We start from the raw sequence: 27,084 nt of genomic DNA on the forward strand, positions 1-27,084 counted from the left end.
AATTGCCTTGTTGGCTAAGCAATAATTGCTAACACTTACAGAAGGTTAATCTAAGTGTTTGAGACAAATTTTTTCTTCAGGCATGACTTTGTATTAGTTTGTTCGTTCACCGTGTTTCATTCTAGGTTGTGGATTTTAATGATCGTAATGTGTCACCATGAAGGGGCTTCTTTCCTTGTCCGAATTTCATGTTCGTTCTAGTGAACCTTAAACAAAAGTTTCATAAGGAACTTGATTGCTTGCACGTGAGATGAAAACACCTTTAGAATCATTTTTTAGACCCTATATGCATCGTACTTGAGTCATTCCGATCAAATTATACATTGCTAACTTATCTAAAGAATTTTCACGTATCAGAGCTCATTTGGAATAAAATTCCATCATGATGATTTCTAAGTTTGGATACCTCCTTGGGACCTGCTTTAGGCACGAGATTGTCGTAGAACGTACTTGACTGAGTACGCTGGTCCATAATAGAAGTAATTGTACTTAGGGGCGGACTTCAGAACCACCACTCGGCTGATTTTTGGTTTGCCCTTTCGATTATTCCCTCGAATGGCCTAAGCCCAGGTTTGAATGTTATAACTTACAACCCTTAGGTTGAATAAACTTTCTGAAAGCCAGATGGCGCACTAGAAGCTTTCGAACAACAGGGCCATGTCCAAATGTTCGTAGTTTGCATTACGTAATTGCTTTTTAGTACGGCTAAAGTCTCTCAAGCTGCTAACCGGATCATAATATGGGCTATAAGATACTACTCTAACTCTAATACCTTGAATTTTTAGACTTGTACTTTTGCAAAGTTTCAAAGTTGTGTGATATTTAGGATATTGGGAGATTCCCTGTACTGCAAAAAAGAAAAAGGAAAGAACGAACAAACAAAAGTCAAGCGACAATCAAACTAAACTCTTATTATAAAAGATGGGGTTTGATGGGGGTTTGTGATTGAATCCAGATCGGACTGCCTACATATCTCTGAATTTGGAGAATCAAATCATTGGTGTAGTTCTAAGAAAGATGATACAATGTGTTTTACATAAGAGTTCATCTTTGACGAATTATCCCAAAGATATCATTTGATTAATAATATCTTTGAATAATTTCTTAGAATCGTTGATTGGATTTGATTGTGATTACTTGATTGAGTTGGTCTTCAATAAGAAAAACTTAAAGATAATAATTAGTTATTAATTCTATCTTTATGGTAATAAAGCTTTAAGAAGTCCTAATTAACAATTCAGGTACCAATAAAACCGACCCATATACAGGTCTACTTGCAGGTGCAAAAGCAGCGGAGCCACCAATAAAGCGAAAGTGAAACTTCTTGGAAGTTGTATTGCACTTGAAACAAATATGGATCTTGTCAATTTAATAACGCATTCTCATCTCTTGCAAGTTAAAGACCACATGTCAAACTGCATAGTTTTTCGATTATTTTTTACTCGACAGGGTGGGGGGGGGGGGCATGGGGCTCTGTTCCAAGTCAAGATCTCACATAACAAGTTGATAATGTTGATCAAAGCACCAATTAATTGTTTGATTTGTTAGTTTCCAGGGGTGGTAGGGTTTTCAATGAAGCATAAAATAGAGAAGCACGTTTTCCCAGCTGGAAGGGAAAATTATAATCATCTAGACCAAGAGCACGTGTGGTGCACCATTGCACATTGTCGACGAAAAAGAGACAAATTTTAATTGTTTTATGTATTAAAATTGGTTTTTGGAAAAGGAAAGGAAGGAAACGTTGAATCCAATTCCAAGCGTCGAGTCTGTCGACACTTAGTTAAGGGCAATGGTCCACACACAGATGTGAAAGGTGAAAGGAAGAGCTTCTGTTCTGCACAAACAGGCTTCAAATTCAAGTGAAATTATATGGTCCAGTACCACAGACCATGCAATGAAGGATCCGTTTTGGCATTCCATGGTTTAATATCTGGCCTTTTCCATTGGTACGTTCATTTTTATTCAATATTACGTAGCAAACGCAGCAAGTGGTACAAACAATAAATGGTTAATTTTGAAATTATAAAATATAATAGTTGGAAAAATCAAAATTAGCGGCTAAACACTATTACCATTGGGTGCTATGAAGCATTAAAGTCACACTCTAATACGTGCCACATATTTAAGTTTGATTGTTTTTTCTTCTTCCTCATTTTTAGACTTAAACTACTAATCTACTCTCTAAAATACTAGTCTACTCTTGAAAGCGTGCCTCATGCATATCACATTACTTAAATTGAAGAAAAATTGAATATAATAGTTTTGAATTTTTTTTTTTGTTTTAGGAACAAACGATATATCTATATTAGGGGAGATGGGGGTGTATTTAGTCTCACAATCAATATATCTACATTAAGGGAGGGGGTGTACTTAGTCTCACAATGAACTAGCAATAATGTAGTTCAAATATTGCCTTTGGCGAGAATCGAACTTAAAACTTCTCACTTACAAGTGAAGAAAAATATCACTAGACTGTAACACTAAGTGACAATTATAAAACTTAATTTTGACACGACCTCGAGTGATAATGAAGATAGGACTATCCACACATAATTTTCATTTCTTACATATCATTCTCAATGTCCGGCCAAATGAATTAGCACTACCCTATAATATTTAGCACATTATTTCTTAAAAAATGATAAATTATAGGCATGGATTTGGAGGAGGATTTTCTTTCCTTTTATCTAAATTTATTCACAAGTAGTCCTGGGAAGCAAATTTAAGCAAAAGCAGCATGACAACCGAACGAATTAACAACTGAAGCTGTTTATGTACACAATTATAACAAGGAAGTTAAAATAACCACCACCCTTATGTGTCTCTCTCTCTCTCTTGTATAAATAACAACATTACAATTACATACATTAAATGGCAGAGAATAGCCAGCAGCTCCATCCAATTCCAATGCATTTTCAACTTGTAAACAAGAGGGAAACAAAATTGGGATTTCTCTTGAAAAATCGGCTTTTTTCCTTTTCCGGCCTACTGCTTGCTTTCGGCGACTTCTTTTATGCTCATCTCTACCATTTCAACTACGCCAAAACCTCCGTCCTCGGTGGCTATGGTTGATTGGGAGTCCATCCCAGACCCTGCTTGAATTTCCTTGAACATTGCCATCACTTGGATCATTGTTGGACGCCGCCATGGCCTATCGTCCAGACAAGCACAAGCTACCTTCAAGTGCTGTAAAAGCTCAATTTCAAGCCTCACGTCCTCTTTCATGAGCTCCGGATCAAAAACATCACTTATTTTCAATTTGGCGTGTTGTTTTACCCAACCCACGAGATTATTGTCGCCAAAATCAGCTGAATCTGTAGGACGTTTTCCTGTTAGCAGCTCAAGCAATACTACTCCATAACTATAAACATCGCCTTTCGTGGAGCATCTAAAGCTCTGGTAGTATTCAGGAGGGACATAACCAGGGGTGCCTGCAAGAGTGCTCACACTCAAATGGGTGTCCATTGTACTCATAAGCCTTGCCATTCCAAAATCGGAGACTCTGGCTTCCAAATTTTCATCTACCAGAACGTTGCTCGATTTCATATCCCTGTGAATGATGTGTGGGACACAATTGTGGTGAAGAAAGGCCAGTCCCCTCGCCGACCCAATGGCAATCTTCCTCCTTGCAGCCCAGTTTAACTTGATGCCAGCCTTCTTCGGTTCATGTAAAACATCATCTAAGCTTCCATATTTCATGTACTCATAAACCAAAAGCCGTTCTTCTCCTACTTTGCAGTATCCAAGGAGGGGTACAAGGTTCCCGTGCTTGATCTTCCCTATTGTTTCCATTTCGGCAGTGAATTCACGATCACCCTGTCCGCTGATATGTATTAGTTTCTTTATGGCTACAGTGCTGCCATCTCTCAACTGGGCCTTGTATACATCACCAAAACCACCAGAGCCAATAAGGCTGTCATCGTGGAAACCATTGGTGGCCTTGAGAAGATCTGCAAATGTGAGCTTTTGAAGGGGCTTCTCAAATGTCGAAAGGTTGATGCTTAATGCTTCCCGGGCACCAGTTAGCTTCCAGCCATTGGCAGTTCCTGATTGGTTACGACTGTCAATATAAACATCAAGGGCTGTTTCCTTCTTTTTTCGCCTTTTCTTGGTTTCAATGGCAACAATAAGCAAACCAAAGATGCAGAAAAGTGCGATGAGTAACCCCATTGCCACACTGCCTGCCAGGGATGCTTGTCGTCGATGGGACTTTTGATGTGTATTTGCACTTGGCCCCAAGGCCCCCCCACACGAAGCCAACGGATAGCCACAGAGGCCAGAATTGTTCGCGAATCTGTTGGCAGGGAATGTCTCAAACTGACCTGACTCTGGAATCGTTCCAGACAAAAGGTTGTTTGAAAGATCAATCTCCGTTAGCAAGGTAAGGCCACTGAGAGCCGGTGGAATAGTCCCCGCGAGGCTATTGCTAGAGAGATCAAGAATGTTAAGGCTGGTCATTTTTCCAAGCTCTTGAGGGATTGACCCAGATATATTGTTATCGCCCAAATTCAAAATATAGAGATAGTACATGCTCCCAATCTCTTTGGGAATGCTACCGGACAAGGAGTTATGCGAAAGGTCAAGGAAAATCATAGAACCGTTATGGTTAAACGTTGGTTGGAGAATACCTCTGTAAACTCTAGTGAAGTTGCAGGGATTTCTTGTCGAAATCCTGTTCAGCTGCTCAGTTCTGATCCCCGCAAACTCGAGCAAATTTCCTGCTCCATGGCACTCCTTGCTACCATCATTCTTGATATAAACATACGTTTTGGAAGCAACAAAATTCACTGCAATGTTTCCGGATTGCTTGAAAAGCGCAGGAGGGATTGTGCCATTCAACATGTTGGTATTGAGATCCAACCATATCAAGCTCTTACAGTCACCGAGCTCTGGGGGAATACTACCAAAGAATGAGTTGTTACTGAGCTTGAGTATTGCTAGATTTGGAAGCTTCCCAATCCACCCGGGAACCTCACCACTCAACTTGTTGTTTGCCAATGAAATCCAATTCAAATTGGTGCAGTTGCTTAGACCGATGGGAATCGACCCTGTAAGCTCGTTGAAGTCCAGAATGAGATTCTCAAGTGACCCAAGGTACATCAGCTCCTGTGGGATTTCCCCACTCAGCTGGTTCAACCAAATGATCAAATCGCGAAGCTTGGACAATGACCCCAAGCTCGAAGGGATGGTGCCCTTGAGGTAATTGAAGCTCAAATCAAGAGAAACAAGCTGAGAACAGTTACTCAGAGACGGAGGAATCGTGCCGGTAAACAGATTGTTCTGAAGGTACAGCTCCTTCCAGATGTTGCCAGGATCCCCGCAGAGCCCAGCTGGGATTGACCCAGAAAAGTTGTTGGAGCTGAGATCCAAACTCTCCAATGTGGCGAGCTTAGACAGAGAATCGGGCAGAGTACCATAGAAATTGTTGAAAGAAAGCGACACAGCCTTTAAGTTGGCGAGCTTCATCAAAATCTCAACGGGCAACTCACTGGAAAAGTTATTGCCGGATATGTCCAGCGACTCCAACAAAGAACAAGAGCTCAATGCATCAGGAACCGAACCCGAAAGGCTATTTGCCGATAGATCGAGCTCCACAAGCTCTGCACACGAATCCATTAAGCTCATAGGAATTATACCCTGAAACCCATTACCTCCAAGGGACAGGAACTTCAAACTGTTGGTGGGCATGACTGGAATCGGACCGTTGAAGTGGTTCATAGAGAGGTTCAAGAAAGTGAGCTGCTTGCAGGAGGAGATAGCGCGGCCAACGTCGCCAGAAAACTTGTTGCCAGAGATGTCAAGGTGGTCCAAAGCCGAGCAATCGCCGAAAGAAGGAAGAGAAATGGAGAAGTTGTTGGAGGACAAGTCCAAGTGCTCCAGCTTTTTGCAGGTGGAGACAACGCTCATCTCGCCGGAGATTTTGTTCCCTTTTAAAACCAAGCTCTGCAAGTTACCGCAACCGTCGGATAAGATCCAAGGGACGACGTTGGGGCCTGTAATCTTGTTGTAAGAAAGATCGAGAACCTGGAGGGTGCGGAGGGGGAAGGCAGATGAGAAGGGTATGGTGGAGAAATCGAGAGAGTTTGAGGAGAGGTTGAGGAAGGTCAAGGCGGAGCAAGCGGCGGCGAAGTTGGGGACGTCGGAAAGAGGGCCGGAGAGGGAGTTGTGAGCCAGATCTAAGGAGGTGAGGAGAGGGCTGCACTTGGATCCGGGAGGGAAGTGGAGGGAGATGGAGCCGGAGAGAGAAACAGATTTGAGAGAGAGAGATTCAAGGGAGTCAAGGGCCATGAGGAAGTTGGAAACAACGGTCAGATTTGTGGCGAGGGAGACGGAGGAGAGGTGTATGGAGGAAACCCTTGTTCCATTGCAGAAAATACCAGAAAAGGAACATGGGTTTTGGTTGGGGAGCCAGTTGGGGAGGAGGGTCGGGATTGGAAGGGAGGATTTGAAGCTGAGGAGTTGCTGGGCGTCTGTGTAAGAAGAGGAGGATGTGGGTGGCGGAGTTGCAGAGGTGGGTGGCGGAGGAAGGAGGAGGAGGAGGAAGAAGGGGAAGGGGAAGTGAGAAATGGACTTGTGGGGTTTCATAGTTTGAGTTTTGGGGTGATCGTAAAAGAAGGGGTATGGTTTTAGGTGCTGAGTTCTGCCATAAGAGAGCTCAGAAGCTATAGCTGCTGCTTTAGAGAGAGAGAGAGAGAGAGAGAGAGAGAGAGAGTTAAAAGTCGGAGTGAGGAATGTAAGAAGGGGTATTTATCAAGTGGATGGAGCGGACACACACAGCCACAGGGGTTGCTCACATGCCATGTGACTCTCTCTCCCCTCCCCCCTCTCTCTCTTCTTTCTCTCTCCTTCTCTGGCTCAGAAGAGAGAGGTATTCTGGCTGGCTGTTTGTCTGAATTTACAGTTTCTCTCTCTACAAAATCACTTTTAAATCCTAACTACTGCTTTCGTAATCAATCATTCTTTTGAGGGTAACTCGCGGTTTATTTATTTATTTCTTCTGAAAATTTTGTTCTTTGTTTTCTGTGAGAGAGAGAGAGAGAGAGAGAGGGAAGAGGTTTCGTTTCCTTGAAAGCAGGTTAGTTTAGTGAGGGTGTTTAGGAGATAAAGAATGGATTAAGAAATGTTAATTAATAAAAGGATAATCCTGATCTCTCCTAAAATAATTAAGTACAATTATGGGACTATTATCACGCTCTCCTTGTCTCTTTCGAGCTTTATGGCTTTCTGCGTACGTGAGGGAATTCAGATGAGAGTAAACCATAGATATACATATAATAATATCTTTCACTGTCAATTTATCAAGATTCCATCCCTTCATTTATTGGGTCCTTTTTTTTATAAAGGATCTGCTCTTATATATTTTTAAGAAAATTTTTATTCAGGTTAACTAAAATCTTATACTTAAATTTATTAATTTGAGTACTTTGATTGACCAACAAAATATTAAGTTTCAATATTAATTAAGAAACATAAGAACAAAAATTAGTAAACCCTTCCTAAAAATCATGTCAAGATTATACCAAGTAAGAATTTTTATTTTTATTTTCAAATTTGAGTTGTCCTCATCAGATTTTTTTTTTCTTTTTTCAAAATATTTTTTTATTTTTAAATATTTGTGCCCTTTTATTTTTAACAAACAATATGAGCTAAAATAATGTAGTTCAAATTCACCTTTGACGAGAACTTGAACCTTAGACATCTCATTTCAAATTTTTATTTTTAAATATTGGTGCATTTTAGATTAAAATAATGATACATTTTATTAAATATTGTATATAAATAAAAAAGTGAATAGATTTTACAATTTTTTTTTAAATTTGACCATGAAGTCAATCTCACTCTAGCTTTGCGATCATAGGAAATGATAAAAACAAGTCAAAACCTCTTTTAGCAAAACATCTTTCAGATTCCCGTATCTTGCAAAACACGCATGGTCAATCTCAACGAAGTCATTTGAACTTCGTCCACTGCTCTAGAACATGATGATGCTACTCCGTTAATTCAACTTCGCTCGGAGTTGTTGAGTCCATGATCAAGCTTCTGATGTTTTTGTATTCCAATCCGCCTAACTTTGGCCTTGGAAAATCATGCTCTCACAATTGTCCCTAACTATATATCTGAAAGGATCTTGTTCCCCTTGAGGACAAATAGTTATCCAAAAATCATGTCTTTCGGAGTAAGATGGAATACATACTGTTTATTCTTCTATCTTCACGTGTCGAACCAATTTTGTAAAGTAGACGACACGTTCCGAAATCAGGCATGCTGTCTTGAGACCCGTGTCATAAAGGTCACAATGATGAAGAGAGTTGCATGTGCACATTTTGCAAAAGGCGGCAGTTTGTATCTTCAAGTGGCTTGGTTCTTTGAACACACAAATCTCTAGGAGAAACTCTTCAAATTCAAAGGTGAGATCTCTTGGTACCTTACCTTTAAATATCTCCATTACAATTGTGATCTTTCAAACCAACTTCACTTCTAGCCTTCAACTTACGCCATGAAACACTCTTCTTCTGTATCATGACCTACTTTCTAAACCCAATTTTCTTTTTTTTTTTTTGCTTTCGATGATTAGAATTTTCAACCAAGAAACCTACTTTAACCATATTTGTCTCTGTAAAGCAAAATTAGGCAAGACAAAGATAAACCATAATCTTATAATAGCCTCCCTTGCTTCTTACAGCATGTTCCATAACATTCATCCGTCACCCTCCCATACACGACATCCTCCTCTTAGTCTTTGCATATGGGTTCAACTTCAAGAGGAAGTTGAGATTCTTGAGTGGTTTCTTTTCAATTAGAGCCCTCTTCACCTATTCTCATGATAGTTTATGGCAACGATTGACCTCATCAAAGTTGATGATCCTTGTCTAATCTACTTGTGAGGGCTTGTCTCCCCTAAATAGTTGTACCTTTTTTGTCATGTTCATTGAACTTTGATAATAAACATGTATTTATACGAAGCTTTTCATCCATTGCTTCCTTGTTCATGGAATAAATTTTAATCCGATAAATATTTCCAAACTAAATGAACTTTTAGAGAAATGAGTAACGGAGCGAAACATGAGTAAGCTTATAGGCCCAGGACAGAGCTCGAAGCCCCCTCGGTGATGTTGATTAGAAAAAATGTGACCTCCTAAACTTAGTATTATAAAGATTTGCGTTGCGATAATTGTTGACACGTGCTGACCCTGATATTCTTTGAATACCCAGATAGGCACGTGCTGGCCGACACTCGAGGGTGACGAAGGCCATTTATTGAATACAAGAGTAATGATTAGGAGAAAATGAACATGAATAATCATTATAATCTAAAGGTAATAAACAAAGTTTAACGAAATGTCTAGAGTGCATAGAATACATTCTAATTCAAGATCACAAAAGGAAAGATCATTACAAGATATCACACAAATGAGTGATAAACTGTTATTGGTAGGGGAATGCCTCGTACGTTGTGTTGTAGTCTTCGTTTCTAAGACCTGAATGGGGAGTTAGGGTGCTACCAAGTGGCAGCTAGGGAGTGGAGGAGAAAATCAAAATGTTTAATTTCAAAAACTTTGGGAATTTATAAAATTACAAATAAATTCGGCGGTGGGGTTTAACAATCTACTCCCCTTAAAAGAATTTCATCCTCGAAATTTAAAATCACTTATGAAATACTCAAAAATAGGAAGAAGAACATATGTATAAAGAGTAATCAATTCAAAGTGGGTGCACAAAAGAGAATATGCCACACCGTCGTGAGCAGGTTGCAAAATCCTCTATCATGCCTCCAAGCTCACTTTCTTCTCCATCAGTGTAAAAGTAGAAATATACTTTATAAAGATATAAAGTCGAAAACACAAAATAGCTTAAGGTCAAAAGTAAGTATGTAAAATATGATAACGTCAATATATATATTTAATAACATATAGGTCAAAAACTTCGTGCTGAACTTAAAATTGAAAACGGAAATACTTCCCCCAAAACATTTGTAACGACAAAAATAAATAACTAAAGTAAAGGAAGTTAAAATACTTGTACTAAAAATCAAAATTGAAAATGAGAGTGGGTCTCGCCCAAGAATTCGTAACCTCACGTACTCTGAGAACAGATGTGTCTTTGGGTTGAATCCTAAGAATAACAATTCCGTGACAGCTGCCGTAAACGAATATTTTTGCCCACTTGCTTAACGAACCCAACGAATAAGTTATCGATACCAAAGTCGGCCGCCTGCAATATCGATCACACATTCGTCGTCTCGATAGGCAAGCAGTGATTTCCTGAGGATGCACAATTTCACACGTCATAAATTCGATCCTCCAAATACAAGCTCACACAACTCCTTTACCAACCAGTGTTGCATGTAGCAACTTTCGTACCATGTCACAACAAGTGCCATACTCAAACCGAACAAAATAAGAATATCGTCGTAAAACTTTATCCAGCACCAAGCATCCTATCCTCCTCAGTTCTTCCAAATGTGACCATTCAATTCAACGTGAAGATAATGATGCAATTTGCTAATCATCTACACCACAATCTTCACCAGTCTCTTAACAAAAGACGACTCAAACTTCACACCCACAAGGAACTCTTGTGAAAAGGTTATGCTCATATCATTCATGTCTGAATCGACACGAATTGGGCTACACACTTTCTTCGAAACGATCGATCGTGAATTTCTCACTGATTGAGCGAGAAACCATGTCGAGAAGGCTGAAAGAATACTCAAGAATTTAAGGGTCAAACAATCGAAAGAAGGTAAAAATGTAGAAATATAAGTCATTGTTTATGATTATTTGGCTAAATTCACCTATACCGAAAGGTATGAGAACAAGGAGCTAAAGTTTACCACCGAGTACTAAACCCAGGTGAAATTCAAGGAGTCTATTTATCCAAACAAGACTAGATCTTCATCATCCAAATTCAACTACAACAACAATAAGAATCGCAACTCCCTTTAGAAATTGGTGAAAACGTCTGCTATCGAGGAGTTTCCCAAGAAAAGCAATTAACGTAAACGAAGTCAACACTCGAAGAATTTGGTGCAAAGCTGACAGTCAAAGGTTAAGGAACTTGAATTCTCATTGGGGAAATCAAGATGGTTATCAATAGAACAATCGCCGAAGATTCATTCCAAAGATTCACACGAGTATCCTCAGTAGGAACGAGCGTGAGAACATTGGTTCGATCCCACCAATTACCACTTACTAAACATCAAAACAACCAACACTTACTCGATTTTTACAACACGCACTTCAAAAGATTCGAATAATATCCAAAGAGATATGACTCTGCCTGCCATTCCTGAGAGACGCACGTCTCAGAATGATATCACTGTTTCAGATTTCCAATTGGTCTTAACCAATTCATACCACAAACATTTTTTTTTCCATTTCCCAAAATTTCGATTTAAAGCTGACTCTGCCTGCAATTCCTAAGGAACGCATGTTACAGAGTGGCAGCACCATTTCGGATCTACAGCTGGTCTTGACTAGACTTCCTCAAACTGAAATTTCTAAAACACGTCGCTTCCAAGTAATGTCGACTCTACCCGCCATTCCTAGGGAATCCACGTCGCAGAGTATCTATATGATGTTGAAAGTCATCTGACAATCCACTTCATCGCTGCTGAGGCACAATCCCGACACGAATTCTTGTATTTCAACTAGAAGGTGACAATTTACACAAAGAAAGGTTTGTACAACTGCGTCGAATGGCACAAAATCCGGAAGTTGTGACATCCAAATGACGTCATGACTAACACATTATTACAGTAACAAAAGGTCCTAAGTATGCTCTGAACAAACCACACTCTGATACCAATCTGACACGTCTCGACGTTGATATTCTCTGAATACCCGGATAGGTACGTGTTGGCCGACATCCGAGGGTGACGAAAGCCATTTATTGAATACAAAAGTAATGATTAGGAGAAAATTAACATGAATGATTACAATCTAAAGGTAATGTCTAGAGTGCATAGAATACGTTATAATTCAAGATCACAAAAGGAAAGATCATTACAAGATATCACACAAATGAGTGATAAACTGTTATTGGTAGGGGAATGCCTCATACATTGTGTAGTAGTCCTCGTTTCTAAGACCTGAATAGGGAGTTAGGGTGCTACCAAGTGGCAGCTAGGGAGTGGAGGAGAAAATAAAAATGTTTAATTTCAATAAAACTTTAGGAATTTATAAAATTAAATATAAATTCAGGGGTGGGGTTTGTCAGACAACTTTCAACATCAGATAGATACTCTGCGACGTGCATTCCCTGGGAATGGCAGGCAGAGTCGATGTTACTTGGAAGCAACGTGTTTTAGAAATTTCAGTTTGAGGAAGTTTGGTCAAGACCAGCTATAGATTTGAAATAGCACTGCCACTCTGCAACATGTGTTCCTTAGGAATTGCGAGCAGAGTCAGCTCTACATCAAATTTTAGGAAATGGAAAAAAAAAATCTTTGTGGTACGAATTGGTTAAGACCAATTGGAAATCTGAAACAATGGTATCATTCTGCGACGTACGTCTCTCAAGAATGGCGGGCAGAGTCATATCTCTTTGGATATTATTCGAATCTTTCGAAGTGCGTGTTGTAAAAAGCGAGTAAGTGTTGGTTGTTTTGACATTTAGTAAGTGGTAATTGGTGGGATCAAACCAATGTTCTCAAGCTCGTTCCTACTGAGGATACTCGTGTGAATCTTTGGAATGAATCTTCGGTGATTGTTCTATTGATAACCTTCTTGATTTCCCCAATGACGAAGTCAAGTTCCTTAACCTTTGACTGTTAGCTTTGCACCAAATTATTCGAGTGTTGACTTCGTTTACATTAATTGCTTTGCTTGGGAAACTTCTTGGTAGCAGACGTTGTTCTCACCAATTTCTAAAGGGAGTTGCAATTCTTATTGTTGTTGTAGTGCTACATGCAACACTGGTTGATAAAGGAGTTATGCGAGCTTGTATTTAGAGGATCAAATTTATGACGTGTGAAATTGTGCATCCTCAAGAAATCACTGCTTGCCTATCGAGACGACGAATGTGTGATCGATATCGCAGGCGACCGATTGTGGTATCGATAACCTATTCGTTGGGTTCGTTAAGCAAGTGGGCAAGAAGATTTGTTTACGGCAGCTGTCACAGAATTGTTATTCTTAGGATTCGACCCAAAGACACATCTGTTCTCGGAGTACGTGAGGTAACGAATTCTTGGGTGAAACCCACTCTCATTTTCAGTTTGGTTTTCAGTACAAGTATTTTAACTTCCTTTACTTTAGTTATTTATTTTTGTCGTTACAAATGTTTTGGGGGAAGTATTTCCGTTTTCAGTTTTAAGTTCAGCACAAAGTTTTTTACCTATATGTTATTAAATATATATTTTGACGTTATCGTATTTTACGTACTTACTTTTGACCTTAAGCTATTTTGTGTTTTCGACTTTATATCTTTATAAAGTATGTTTCTACTTTTACACTGATGGAAAAGAAAATGAGCTTAGAGGCATGATAGAGGATTTTGCAACCCGCTCGGGACGGTGTGGCATATTCTCTTTTGTGCACCCACTTTGAATTGATTACTCTTTATACATATGTTCTTCTTCCTATTTTTGAGTATTTCAGTTTAGTAAGTGATTTTAAATTTCGAGGAAGAAATTCTTTTAAGGGGAGTAGATTGTTAAACCCCACCCAAGAATTTATATGTAATTTTATAAATTCCCAAAGTTTTATTGAAATTAAACATTTTTATTTTCTCCTCCACTCCCTAGCTACCACTTGGTAGCACCCTAACTCTCCATTCAGGTCTTAGAAACGAAGACTACAACACAACGTACGAGGCATTCCCCTACCAGTAACAATCTATCACTCATTTGTGTGATATCTTGTAATGATCTTTCCTTTTGTGATCTTGAATTAGAACGTATTCTGTGCACTCTAGACATTTCCTTAAACTTTGTTTATTACCTTTCTATTCTAATGATTATTCATGTTCATTTTCTCCTAATCATTACTCTTGTATTCAATAAATGACTTTCATCACCCTCGGGTGTCGGCCAACACGTGCCTATCCGGGTATTCATAGAATATTGGGGTCGGGACGTGTCAATTGTAGTACCATCTTATTCCAATATCAGGTTTAAACCTATGGAAAACCTTTCTCTCTGTATTAGCAAAAATGCATTTATCAGATTAAGGGTGAGAAACTCTTGAATTGTACTTGCAACAAGTTGAAATATTTTCATCTTCCTACCTTGCCTCACTTCAGAATCATGGGTTTTGATACTTACAACGTGATGCCAAGAAAAGATTTCCTTCTTAGTTCCAATTGCTTATTGTCTTCAGTGAATCTTAAACAAAGGTTATTTGGAGACTTGGTGGCTTGCATGTGAGTCGAAAACACCTTAACAATCTATTAGACCTCATGCGTCGGACCTGAGTGTTTCCAATCTGACTACCTTAGCTGACTTGGCTAAAGAATTTTTTGCGTATCAAAGCTCTTTTGGAATAAAATTCCTTTTAGGGATTGCCCAGCATTGATGCCCTCTTCGGACATGCTTAACACATGATGTCACATGACATACTTGACTTAGTATGTTGGTCTGGGATAGAAGTAGTCGTACTCAGGGTCAGAGTTCAGAGTTGGATGAATTTCAGATCGCCCTTTCAACTATTCCCTCGAATGGCTTAGAGCCCAAGTTTGAATGTTATAACCCACAACCTTTCTAGTTTTATAATCTTTTCGAAGGCCGAACGATGCATTAGACTGATGGATTAGGGGGCTAAGTGTGAAATCCCGTTACTAGATTTTACTGTTATAATCAACGTATTTGTATTATTGAGGTTTTATATTATTTTTCAAGAATTTATGTTAATTTGTTTGAATTTAGATTTTTTATTAAACAAGTTACGAAAAGTGAAGTTTGGAAACTATTTATTTAAAACTCGTAGGAATTTCAAGGTCACAATTTATATCTTTGGATAGAGCTCGATCTCATAAATGCGTAGATGCAAACCGTTCATGAAACGAAGCTATAACGAAGAAATTAGAGACGTTTTGGTTTTTTTTTTTTTTTAAAGGGTCTGCCAGTTGGCAGCTGGAGATAGAAGAAGATGAGGTTGCAGGGAGAGACCCGAAATGGGTTATTTTTTACCAGCAAACCATTTTTGACCCGGCCACATCTCCTTCATCTGACTTCCGATTTGGGTGATCTTGGTGTCCATGGAAAGCTCTTGATGAGTCCTACATCTATGTCGTGTTAGATTTTCATTTTTCTTTTCCATTTTTCTAGGTCGAAGCCACAAAGTGCCTAGGGTTTTACGACGAGTTTTCTCATTTTTCGGTGATTCTGACAATAATTACCGTTGATCACCACTACCAATAGACTCCCCTTAACCCCTGGAGCAAGGCCCAAGCATTGGATGAGGCGTTAAAGTTCGTTTTGGCAATGAATCAAGGGAACACCCATTTCTAGGGTTTCTGGCGGGTTTAGATGAAATTGGGACACTTCCTGGCCAAATTGGCTTTATCAAATTGCTCCATTCACTGAGATATACTTGCCTGTAAAATTTGGTAATTTTTTAAAATAGTGGAAGTTTCCGGCGAGTCGGAGCAACCAACTGCCACCCACGGTGACGGGTACGGTGGCGCATGGCCAGTGGACATATGATGTCTTCCTAAGTTCAATTAGATGCCCTGATTCTATAATTGATGTCTGTATGATGTAATTTGATTGTTTGAAGTTAGTTTCATTACGATACATTACTTGATCAAAATATGAATCGACAATCCGACCGTTGGATCGTCACCAAACCTTAATGCGTTATAGAACATAATATTTGAGGATAACTAGAATTGACAGATTAGGAATCCGACGTACGGATCTTCCCGAATTAGATTTCTAAGTTAGTAAAATTAATTGCTAATCGTCACCTAATTCTAGCAATTGGCGAAGATCCGACTGTCGGATCACGATGAAATTTTAGTATGTGGTTCTAGAAGTGTAATGGGGACTTCCGAAGGTTACGAATCAGAAATCTGATAAGCAGATCTTTCGAGTTAAATTGCTAGGGTGTGGACCTCACCGTTGACTAAGAGTTGGCTTTTGGTCAACATGTCTCGAAGCATTTGAATTACAAAAATTAGTATTATTAAAGACTCAGTAAGGCTTTGCAAACTTGTCTCGGTGAGTGACTTTAATATATGTGATATAGTGATTACCCGATTCTTTATATTAATATCCTTTGTGGATATGACTTGGTTTTATAAATGTGTTTTCTGTTAAAATGTGACTTGGTTTTATAAATGTGTTTCTATTAAAATGTGATTCTTTTATAATTGGTCATCGATCTATTTTTATTAAATGTGAATTGATTCATGGATTGGTAATATTTGTGAAAAAAAGTGATTTGAATTGCATATTGAAATGTTTGTTAAATTGAGGACTAGTAGGAGACCATGACCCTGCTTGGTTAATCCGCGATAGGGGACCATGTTATTCATGGATCGTGCTTGGTTAATCCGTAATAGGAAATCCTTATGGCCATACATACTTAAGAGTGATCATGCTTGGTTAATCCACGATAGGCGATCACTGCCTAACAGTTCCGTATGTGTGACTTTGCTTGGTTAATCCTCGGTAAGGGGTTACTACCTACTTAGTTATCTTGGTCCTGCTTGGTTAATCACCGATCGGGGACCATATTTTCTATGGACCGTGCTTGGTTAAGCCACGATAGGCGATCCTTATATCTTTGGTATGGCCATACACACACACACATACACTTAGGGGTGATCATGCTTGGTTAATCCGCGATAGGTGATCACTGCTTAACAAATGCGAATGAGTGACTCTGCTTGGTTAATCCGCGATAAGGGGTCACTGCCTACTCGATTACTGCAGGGGTGGTTCTGCTTGGTTAATTCGTGATAAGGGGTCACTTCCTGTTTGGTTACATATGTAGGCTTCGGCCGAACTGTGTCCCTCTAGCCCTAGTTTTTAATGCACATATGAACGATGGTTTTTGAGAATCTTGGTGGTTTGAATGGGAAAAGCTGTTGGATGTCTGTGTGACTCCTTCAGAGTTTTCAGCGACTTGATTATGATTTCACAAAGCATGATTCTATACTCGATGTTTATAGTTTGTGATCGATGAACTGTTATTATCACTCACTCGAGCCTCGCAGCTTATCTGAGTGCCTGATTTGCCTAGTGTACCATTCCTATAATGTAGGCATTGATTTTACATGTGACAAGTCTGGGTAGATTACGAGAAACCGATTGATATTTTGGGTCCGTTGAGTGGTCTGGAATCCTTACTTTTGCTCATTTCCATAAGATTGTCTTAGAATCCTAGATTCGAGTGAATGAGAATTACCCACAATAGATCTTGTGAATACAAATTAGAATTATCATGTTATTATTCATAATCCAAGTAGGGAATTATATAGAGTTCCTTGGTTAAATTCGTGAAATGATATGTTATCGCATTGTTTGATTAACGTAATTAAATACTAAGATCGTGCATCTTTGATTCATGAATTGATTAATTTACGGGATTGTGGAATAACGTTGGATATGAGTGTTGTTATTATGATTATTTTAGTTGATCAATGTTTCTAGAGAATAATATTGTGCATTGTTATTATGATTCTTTAATATGTTACACGCTATGAATTGTGATTTTATGTGGGAAGCATGATGATTTACGTGATGGATGAAGTGGAAATGTTAATCGTCATGTGGGATTGTTATGTTGGATATCATTGTTATTGTGATGATTAGACCTGTTGATAAATATGGCTAGAGAATATGATTGTGCTTAGTCGTTCTTTGAAATATTGCATGATATGCATTGTGGTATATTGTTGGGACATAACGATTTATGTGATGAATATTCGAGTGTAGTGAAATAATGAACTACAAATGGCTTGATCCCTATTTAAGGTACATAGGCAGTCTAACGAGGATGTTAGATGCAACCATAAAGTCTACGAAGAATTATTGCGCAGTTGGTTCTTAAGTTGTGTTTTGCCAATTCCCAGAGGCGGGGTATGTTAGAGATATGGGTATTTGGTGACGTCACGTGTCGATCCTGGAGGCATGTCGGGATCAGGGCGTGACACTATGTCCCCGTGTTCGTAGCTCACCAGTCATAGCCGTACTTATTACAGCTTGAGCCTCTTAAGCTACTAACCGAACAATACAGAATGGGCCAAAAGGGACTCCTATGACATTATTACTTTGAATTTTTAAACTTGCAATTACACAAGTTTCAAAGTTATTCCCTGCTTAAGTGATTAAGGTATTTCCTTAATCACTGAAAAAAGAAAGAAGAGATAGACATTGATCACAAGATAAACAAACTTCAGACTTTCTTTATTAATATCAGAAATAAGGTTATTGACAAGATGGCGTAATTGAATTCGAGATGGATTGCCTACATATCTTAGAGAATGAGAATCAAATCACTGGTGTAGTTCAGAAAAGATGATTTAACATAAGTATTACAACATGTATCATCTTTGAAAAACAGCTTATGACGGGCATTAAGGAGATGAGTTCTCCATAGACTTGTCTTCATGTAAACGGCGGTGTTGCGATTGAGTCAAGAATGGACAACTTATATATATCCCTGGGAGGGGAATCAAATTGCATGTAGTTCGACTTGGTGTCTAAAGGTAGTATCGTATGAGCTTAGCAATATTCCATCTTTTGGTGATCGAAGTTCCATCCATGCTTTTTAGGTTGTAAGTTCCTTTGCCCCTTACTTTGACAACCTTGTACGATCCTTCCTAGTTTGCTCTAAGTTTGCCTTCCCCTAGTATTTTTGTGTTTTCAAAAACTTCCCTTAGGACCAAGTCTCCAACTTGTAGGCTTCGAGGTTTGATGTCTTTATTGTAATAAGACCAAATCTGTTGTTGGTAGATGGCAAGTCAAACTTGGGTGCATTCCCGATGTTCCTCAGCAAAATCGAGGCTTGAGCATTCATGCAATTTCTAGAGTGTTTCGCTCTTTGGTATGAAAATTTGGCATTGTGGTGACTTGGACTTGGATAATAGCCAAGTCATGAATAATGGTGTTTCTCTTGGGGATTTTAGGACCGTTGTACAATATGTCTATAAGACTCCGGACAACTCATTTGGCCATTTTTTTTTTGTTCTCAAGTCTTTCTTCAAACATTGTAGAATGGTTTTATTTAAAGCTTATGCCTGCCCATTGCCATGCAGGTACCTTTGAGTGGAAGTGTAGTGATGGATCCCATGAAGGAAATATTTGTGAAAACATGTTCATTTGAGCAACATCTACAACATGCAATTAACAATTAAAGGCAGAATCATGCTTGTATGTAATCAAAAACAAAATTTTACCCATGAAATTCAAGGCCTGGTGAGTGTGCTGAACCAAGACTCAACTTAAGAACAAAGTGAGTTGAGAAATATTATACCTTTGTTGATTCCTCTTTGCATAAGCAAAGGCTAATCACCCAAGAGATAGGGCCTTAATTCCTTACTTATTAGCTCCATGGATTTCTTGGATGAGGATGGTAGAATGGATTCTCCAAGTTCCCAAAATAGAGAACCTCTAAGTCTCCACACCAAGGAGAGACTATAAGAAGAGATGAGTAACCTTGGAAGAGGGAAGATTGCTAACTAATCTCCTCCAAGGGGCCGGCCTCCTAGAGAGAAAAGGAGAGACTTGTTTTAGCCAATTTTCTCTAAAAGAACCCTTAATGAATTTTGGCTATAAAGTTCTTTATATAGTCACTTCACTTAAGTGACAAAAAGAACCAAAACCCTATTTCATCAATATGGCTGGCCTTCTATGGTCTTTGGGCTATTTGGGCCCTCTTGAATCTTTATTCATTAAGTTGTTATACAACTTAAGTCAATGGGCTTGATATTCGAAGCCCATTGTGCCTTGAGGACCAAAACTAACCCGAGTTCTAAAACGAACTTATTCGTTTGATTAATTAACATATTAATTAATCCTAGCCATAAACAATTAAACCATTTAATTGTTCTTACTCAACTCCGTTGTTTCTTCAATCTCTAACTTACACGGTGTACGATCCATTAGGTTCCTTTTAGCGAGGCAGTAGGCGATTGTTACTTTTAACAATCGATTGTGAATTGAAACAACATTTCAATTCTCCCCTTGATGAAGATTATCAGGGCTTCCACAAACCATGAGTGACACCTAGCAGTATGTCATGGCTACCCAAGCTAATCAGAAGAGGTGGAGAACCTATTCAGTTTAGGATTATAATGCAATACGGTCTTTCTCTAATACAATACTCTTGACCACATTGTTTGGTTTGATAGTTTATTCATGTCTACTATCCAATGTGATTCTTTTACTTATATGATTACCTTAAATGTGATTTAGAACAACTTCCTAAATCTCATTCATACTTTGGCTAGAGATTCTTAATCATATCATAGAGTATTCTCCCTCAAACGGTTTGAAGGCTATAGATCCCTTGTTGTGCATTCACTTGCCTCCGTGGCTAAGTGGCTTAACCCCAACTATGTCGTGGACACCCTCTGATGGAGTGACTTTGACATAGTCAAAGATCAAGGACCTAACCACAAGACAACTATGATGCCTCAAATCAAATGACTACTTTGCATTATCTCAACCATGAGTTCTCAAGTGACATGAGTATGAGAACTCCTCGTTGTTCATCTTCAGTGGACTCATTCTTTATTAAGCACCAACATGCTTGCCTTGGTGTTGGTCACACCAATGACTCAAGACCAGTCACTCTCCCTAAGAGAAAACATAGCACATATTGATCTTAACGGATTGTCAATGCCTAATTGGCAATCCTATGATCAGGAACATTTAGGATATGTATAAGAAAGAGAATGGTCTCTTGAATCTAACTTCTTTAGATCACATTCTCCCAATTACATATTCCTTGGACTTATCATTTAAGCATATAACATTTATATGAGACGACTTAAAACAATAATCTTTGCCCTTTATATTAAACTAGATTAGTTTAACATGTGAAATGTTTGTAAAGTATCATCATATGATTGGTTTTAGGGTACATTTCCAACATCCCAAGCTTTTTACACCAATCTGTGACTTCGGAACTGGTAAACTACAGCCCATTATCTATGAGTATGGTATGTGGAATACTAAGCTTTGTATCTTCTTCATTGTTAGGGCTGACTTTATCTCCATGATTGCCTTGATCTGATTCGAGTTGGCTTTAATCTCACATTTGGTAACCAGGTAGCCTAAGAACTTGCCTGATGCTACCCCAAAGGTACACTTTTCTGAATTCTACTTCATGTGTACTTCTAGAGTAAATTAAATGACTCTTAAAGATGGGCTAGGTAGTCCTTCTTTTCTTTACTTATGACGACCATGTCGTCCATATAGACCTTCATCATCTCTCTGATCTTCTTCTTGAAAATTTGATTAACAAGCCTCTAATAAGTTGCCCCTACATTTTTAAGATTGTTGAAACCAAATTCACACCATAATATGCGAAGGAAGTGCACAAACTCGAGCAACCTACACAACAATAAATAACAGCAAACAAGCTTAGAACCAGGGGGTGGGGGGTGTGCTGGCCGAAGGCTATTCGACAGTCAAGTTAGTGAACCATTTTAGATTGAAGCAGTGGGCAAGAGAATTCAAGTATAAAGATTGTACTACCAGAGATGAACCCTAGATGAATGTATTTATACTATTTGGAGAGAGATCTTTTTAGGATAGAATCCTCATTCCAAGTCAAGAAAATATTAGAGGATATCTAAAAGTAGATATTGCACCCTTTTAGGAGTTATGATTACTTGCAGCGCACGCCAATTCCTAGATTGTATGACCTCAAAGACTTATAAGGATCTAATCGAGTCCATACTCGGATCAGATAACGTATCTTGTGAAACAAGCATGATCATCTAGCGGAGTCGCTAAACTACGCCTATTACCCTGGAACAAGGGGATGGTAACACTGTAGCTTTATTTCAGCATTGCTTCAGCCCCAGAAAATCATGGTTCCATAATTGCCCCTAACTATGCATCTAAAAGGCAACTTGCTCGCCTTGAGGGTGGATTGTTACCCAAAGATGATGCCTTTCAGAGTAAGTTAGAATATGTATCGTTCAGTTTTCTATCATCGAATGTTGATTCGATTCTTGGTGGAGTAATGGAGCCGTTTCAGATACTATATTGTGGTCTTGAATGTTGTGCCATAAGACTTGTAATGATGATGAAGGCTGCATTGGCACATTTCGCAAGAGGTGGCCATTCATATCTTCGACCGACTTATTTCTCAGTATGCACAAATCTCGAGATAAAAACAAAATGTTTAATAATCACCAGCTAGATCCCCAGGTTCTTTGGCTTTAAATAGCCCCTTCCAAGATAGAGCTTTTGTTAGACCCTCTTTTCTTTACCCATACCATGAAGATTCCTCTTTCTTTCCATAGCTTTCTTTCTAAATTCAGTTTTCTCTTTGAACCTTTGATGTTTAGAATTTGAGATGCTAAAAACTATGTCTTTCTTACCCACTATTGCCAAATAAGCTTAGGTAAAAAAGTTAATCCCACCATAGTATCCTCCACTTCATACTATTTGTTCCGTAACATTCATCTCTATGCAATACCCTCATCCCAGTCTTTACATATGGGTTTAATCTCAACAAAATGTTGAGATTCTTCAGAGGGCTCCTCATCCCTACTTTCTTTCTCACACACTGGCAGTGGACGACAATGATGGCAGAACTTTGTTAGGATCGATTATCTTGGCTAAATGTGCTTCATAGTCTTCATAGGAAAGTTTTCCTCGCTAGGAGTGAGGGTGTGTCTCCCCCATATAGTTGTACTTTCTCGTGCCTTTTCCTAGGACTTTGATAATAAACATGTGCTTGTATGAATCTTCGCTTACTTCATCTGGTGCTTCTCTATTCGTTAAAAAATCTTAATATGATAAATCATACTAAAGTAAACAAACTTTTTAGAAGCAAAATAAGCAACGAAACTGAACACGAGTAAGTTTGTGGGCCCAGTACAAAGCTTAAACGGCCTCTGGCAATGTTGGTTTGGAAAAACATTACTTCTCAAACTTAGTGATATTCTGAGTAGCACCTTACTCCGATACTAGGAATTAAACGTTGAACCCATGAAGAACTTTTCGCTATGTCAAAACATATTTATCAGATTAAGAACTTCGAATTGTACTTAAAAAAACCTTGTAAAAAATGATTTTTTTTTTTTACCCTACCCCTACTCTTGGGCCAAGGATTTTAATACTTGCAACATGGCACTCAGAAAAGGTTTCTTTCCTGGCCTAAATTGCTTGTGTATTCCAATTCACACATACTATCCACTTACAATTCTTTTTTTTTTCACTAGTACCACGTTTGCTAGCCAATGCGAGTGGTGCACTTTGACGATGAACTTGGCATCTTTCAGCTTGTCGATCTTTGCCTTTATGATCTTACTTCACTCTGTTCTGTGATTCCATTTGTGCTAGGTAATTGGTTTGGCAGTTAGGTCTAGGTGGAGTCAATGGCAGATCGTAGAGGAATCAATTCCATATTTCCTGTGATATTCCTTGGGGGTAAGACGTTGAGGCAATTCCTCAGAAGTTAGATCAATAACCTCCATCCCTTGGGTTACTAATTCTTTGAAGCGAAAAAATAGCTCTTTTTCAGATCATCAACTCACTCTTTCATGTCGACGAGTCTTGCAGGTTCCTTAGCCATTGGACTTCACCAGACGCTTTCTAGATACAGACAAATTTCTATCGCATCTTCCCACACCTCGTTTATTACAGTAACCCCATCGTATTCTTAGTTTACGTCAACCGTGGGAGCGACGAGGCCGTCATTGGCATTAACCGAGCTTTCTTCGGTAGACATGTTAGTTGGTAGGGTGATCTGGTCAAGAGGAGTAAGAGTTCTATCTTAATGAAAACATAAATTGTTGGAACCAAATTCGCGCAGCAATATATGCAGAGGAAGTGCACAAACTCGAGTAACTAGCAAAACAATAAACAACTGTGAGCAAGTTTAAGACCAAAGGGTGTGTGCTAGCCAAAGGCTTTCTGACTGTCAAGTTAGTGAACTATTTTAGACTCAAGCACTGGCAAAAGAATTCAATTATAAAGGTTATGCTACCAAAGATGAACCCTAGATGGGTGTATTTATACCATTGGAAGAGAGACCTTTTTAGGATAAAATTCTTATTTTAACCTAGGAACATCTTAGTGGATTTCTAAAAGTAGATATTGCACCCTCTTAGAAGTTGTCGTTACTTGCAGTGCACGTCAATTCCTAGATTGTAGGAACTCGAAGACTTATAAGATCTGATTGAGTCCACACCCTGATCACATCATGTAGAACAAGCATGGTCATCTAGCGGAGTTGTTAAGACTATGCATATTGCCCAGAAACAGGGTGATGGTGGCACCGCTGGTTCGTTTGATCTAGCTTTGCTCAGAGCTAGTGAGTCTATGACCGGACTTCTGAATATTCGAATAAGCCTTACTCCAGCCCTAGAAAATCATGGTCCCACAAAGACCAAAGGGCATAACTTTGTAACAATACGTATCTCGGTCGATGATAAAGAAGGTTGCCTCCATATCCATCTCATACATTTTTATTAATTGTATATTGAATAAGTATCCATAAAGCTTAACAACTCATGCCTTACGGTCGAGTCCACCAGCAAGTCAATATGTGGAAGAGGATGTGGATTCTTCGGGCAAGCTTTGTTCAAATTTGTGAAGTCCAAACACACTCTCCATTTTCCATTTTCTTCTGTACTAGCAAGGCATTGCCCAGCCAGTCCAGATGATGTGCTTTGACGATTAAGTTGGCGTCCTTGAACTTGTTGATCTCAGATTTTATGATCTTGCTTCGTTTGTTTACATGATTTCGCTTTTGTAAGATAACCAGTCTGGTCGTTAGGTCTAGGTAGAGGCGATGACAGATCATGAAGGGATCAATCCCAATCAAGTCTTCTGCGAACCAAGCAAACACGTCTTTATTAGCCCGTAAGAAGTTGGTGAATAATTTTTTCTCTAGATCGGTCAGTTTAGATTTGATCTTCGCTTTGCGTTCTGGTTTGTTGGGATCGAGGTTGATATACATAGCGTCCTCATCCACCTTTGACTCTGGAGTTCTGTCATATTGGGTATTAAGATCTAGATCGAACTCCTTATAACTCATTCGTTGAGCCCCCCAAGTTGTGATCGTTATGTTAATTTGTCCATGAGAGTGTTAGAACTCCACTCACCCTTCTGGATCATATTCGTTCTCTTAACATCGCAACAAGTATCCCTTTATTTCTTTTATTCTATTCAGAGCAGGGTAACGAAACACCTGATGATAGGATGAGGGAACGACTATCATCTTGTGGAACAAGTTCTGGACGAGAATGGCATTATGAGGAGTTGAGCAGTCCATAACATAGAAGGTCACCAGAAGGTTGTATGGCTCTGCTTGAACCGTCAATTTCAACATACCTAAAGGCTGGACATGGGTCCCTTTAATGGTATGGAGGGTAGTTTTTCCCTTGTTGGTGGTGTCAAGAATTCCCATCTCTCGGCTGCGTCTTTGAAAAGGACATTGACTCCTGATCCATTATCCACTAGGACTCAGCTAAGTGACTAACCATAGCATCAGAGATGTGTACCTCGATGACAAGAGCGGCGCTCTGAGGAAAATAAACATCTCTTAAGTCTCGATCAGAGAACATCAGGATGTTAGAATCGATGAGTAATGGTTTGTTGATTGAATCCCTATGCTTTGGCTAAAGATTCGTGGGTCTTATCTTAGAGTAATCTCGTTCCACTTTAGAAGGCTAGAGATCTATTGTTGTACACTCACATGTCTCTATGAATAAATCAACGATCCCAACAATGCCTAAGATGAGGCATGTACTTTGTTACTTATCTGTTCTTACATGACATGTATGTGAGAAATCTTTCTTGATCATTGTTCAATATATTCAACAATCCTTTGAGCACCTATGCATTTGTGTTAATGTCTAACACGAATAACTTGAGATAAGTCATACTCCCATTTAAGTTGACATAACGCACACCAGCTAGGATTGTCAATGTTTGATTGACAATCTTATGGCTAGGAACGTTTTGGGAATGAGTATAAGAGAAAGGTTTCATTGATCTAACATTCTTAGATCACTTGTCTCTTAGGTTGATTACATTCCTTGGATTCCATTATTGATTAAACATATAATTCATTAAGTAGTGATTAATTATAAACATTTCCCTTCCATTAAACTAAATAAGAGTTTAACTTAATTGTTACAAAAGCTATTTACATCAAATGAGTGGCTTTATGGACGTACTTATAACAAAAAGTGTTCCAATAATTCGTACAAGGTTTGAAAGTCTTCAACTATCCCAAGCTCTAAACTTTGTATATTAAGTAAAAGCATTCATTCATGCATTTGAATAAAAAAATGTTACTCATCCATGCGTCACTATGTATGCCCTTTAGAACTTGAAACCAAGCAAAGGGAACTTATCTGGTGGAGGTACGACAAAGGCTTATGGAGCTGGAAGATCTCTAGTGAATTTGCAGGTCTCATTGTTTAGTTAGTCTTGGTACAGTTTCTTGGATTCGCATACCTCTTTGCTCAACATCATTCGATGATGAGCTCCAATTATAGTTGACGCATCTAGCCTAGAAGTCAAGGGCGTTTCTGGTTTTATGAGGCTTGTGAGTTCATGGACTAATGTCTTGTTAGTGTCTCTGTTGTGTCGATGCGATTTTCTTTTGTTCATTCACGACAAATTTGGCATTGGATCTCTAAGGAGTACGGGGATTATTTATTGGCCTATGGACGTATGAATCATTCTCTGGATGAGTGATCTTAGTCTTGAAGCTTCCTGAGCTCTGCTTGTGTCTCGGCCAAGTCTAGAATCTTCTTAGAGTTCTAAGAACATTTGCTTGATTGGAGGAGTCTCTAGATATTGTGCTCTAGCTTGCGCCTTAGTCTCATGGATCTTCTTAAAAAGTTATAAGAAGTCTTATTGGTGTCCAAATGATTGGACTATGTAGTCTTCTTCAGGTATGTCAACTCCTTATTCTTGCAAAAGTCTCTCTCTTCTAG

General features: G+C 38.8%; 1 protein-coding gene across 1 annotated transcript; it reads right to left on the reverse strand.

Moving 5' to 3' along the window:
- Positions 1 to 2,721: 2,721 nt before the first annotated feature.
- On the reverse strand, positions 2,722 to 6,965 carry LOC126620546 (systemin receptor SR160-like). The gene has a single exon (XM_050288800.1). It carries the CDS (start codon positions 6,583 to 6,585, stop codon positions 2,986 to 2,988), a length of 3,600 nt encoding a protein of 1,199 aa, XP_050144757.1. The 5' UTR covers positions 6,586 to 6,965; the 3' UTR covers positions 2,722 to 2,985.
- Positions 6,966 to 27,084: the final 20,119 nt, after the last annotated feature.

Source organism: Malus sylvestris, chromosome 1, assembly GCF_916048215.2.
Source record: "Malus sylvestris chromosome 1, drMalSylv7.2, whole genome shotgun sequence".
Classification (NCBI taxonomy): Eukaryota; Viridiplantae; Streptophyta; class Magnoliopsida; order Rosales; family Rosaceae; genus Malus; species Malus sylvestris.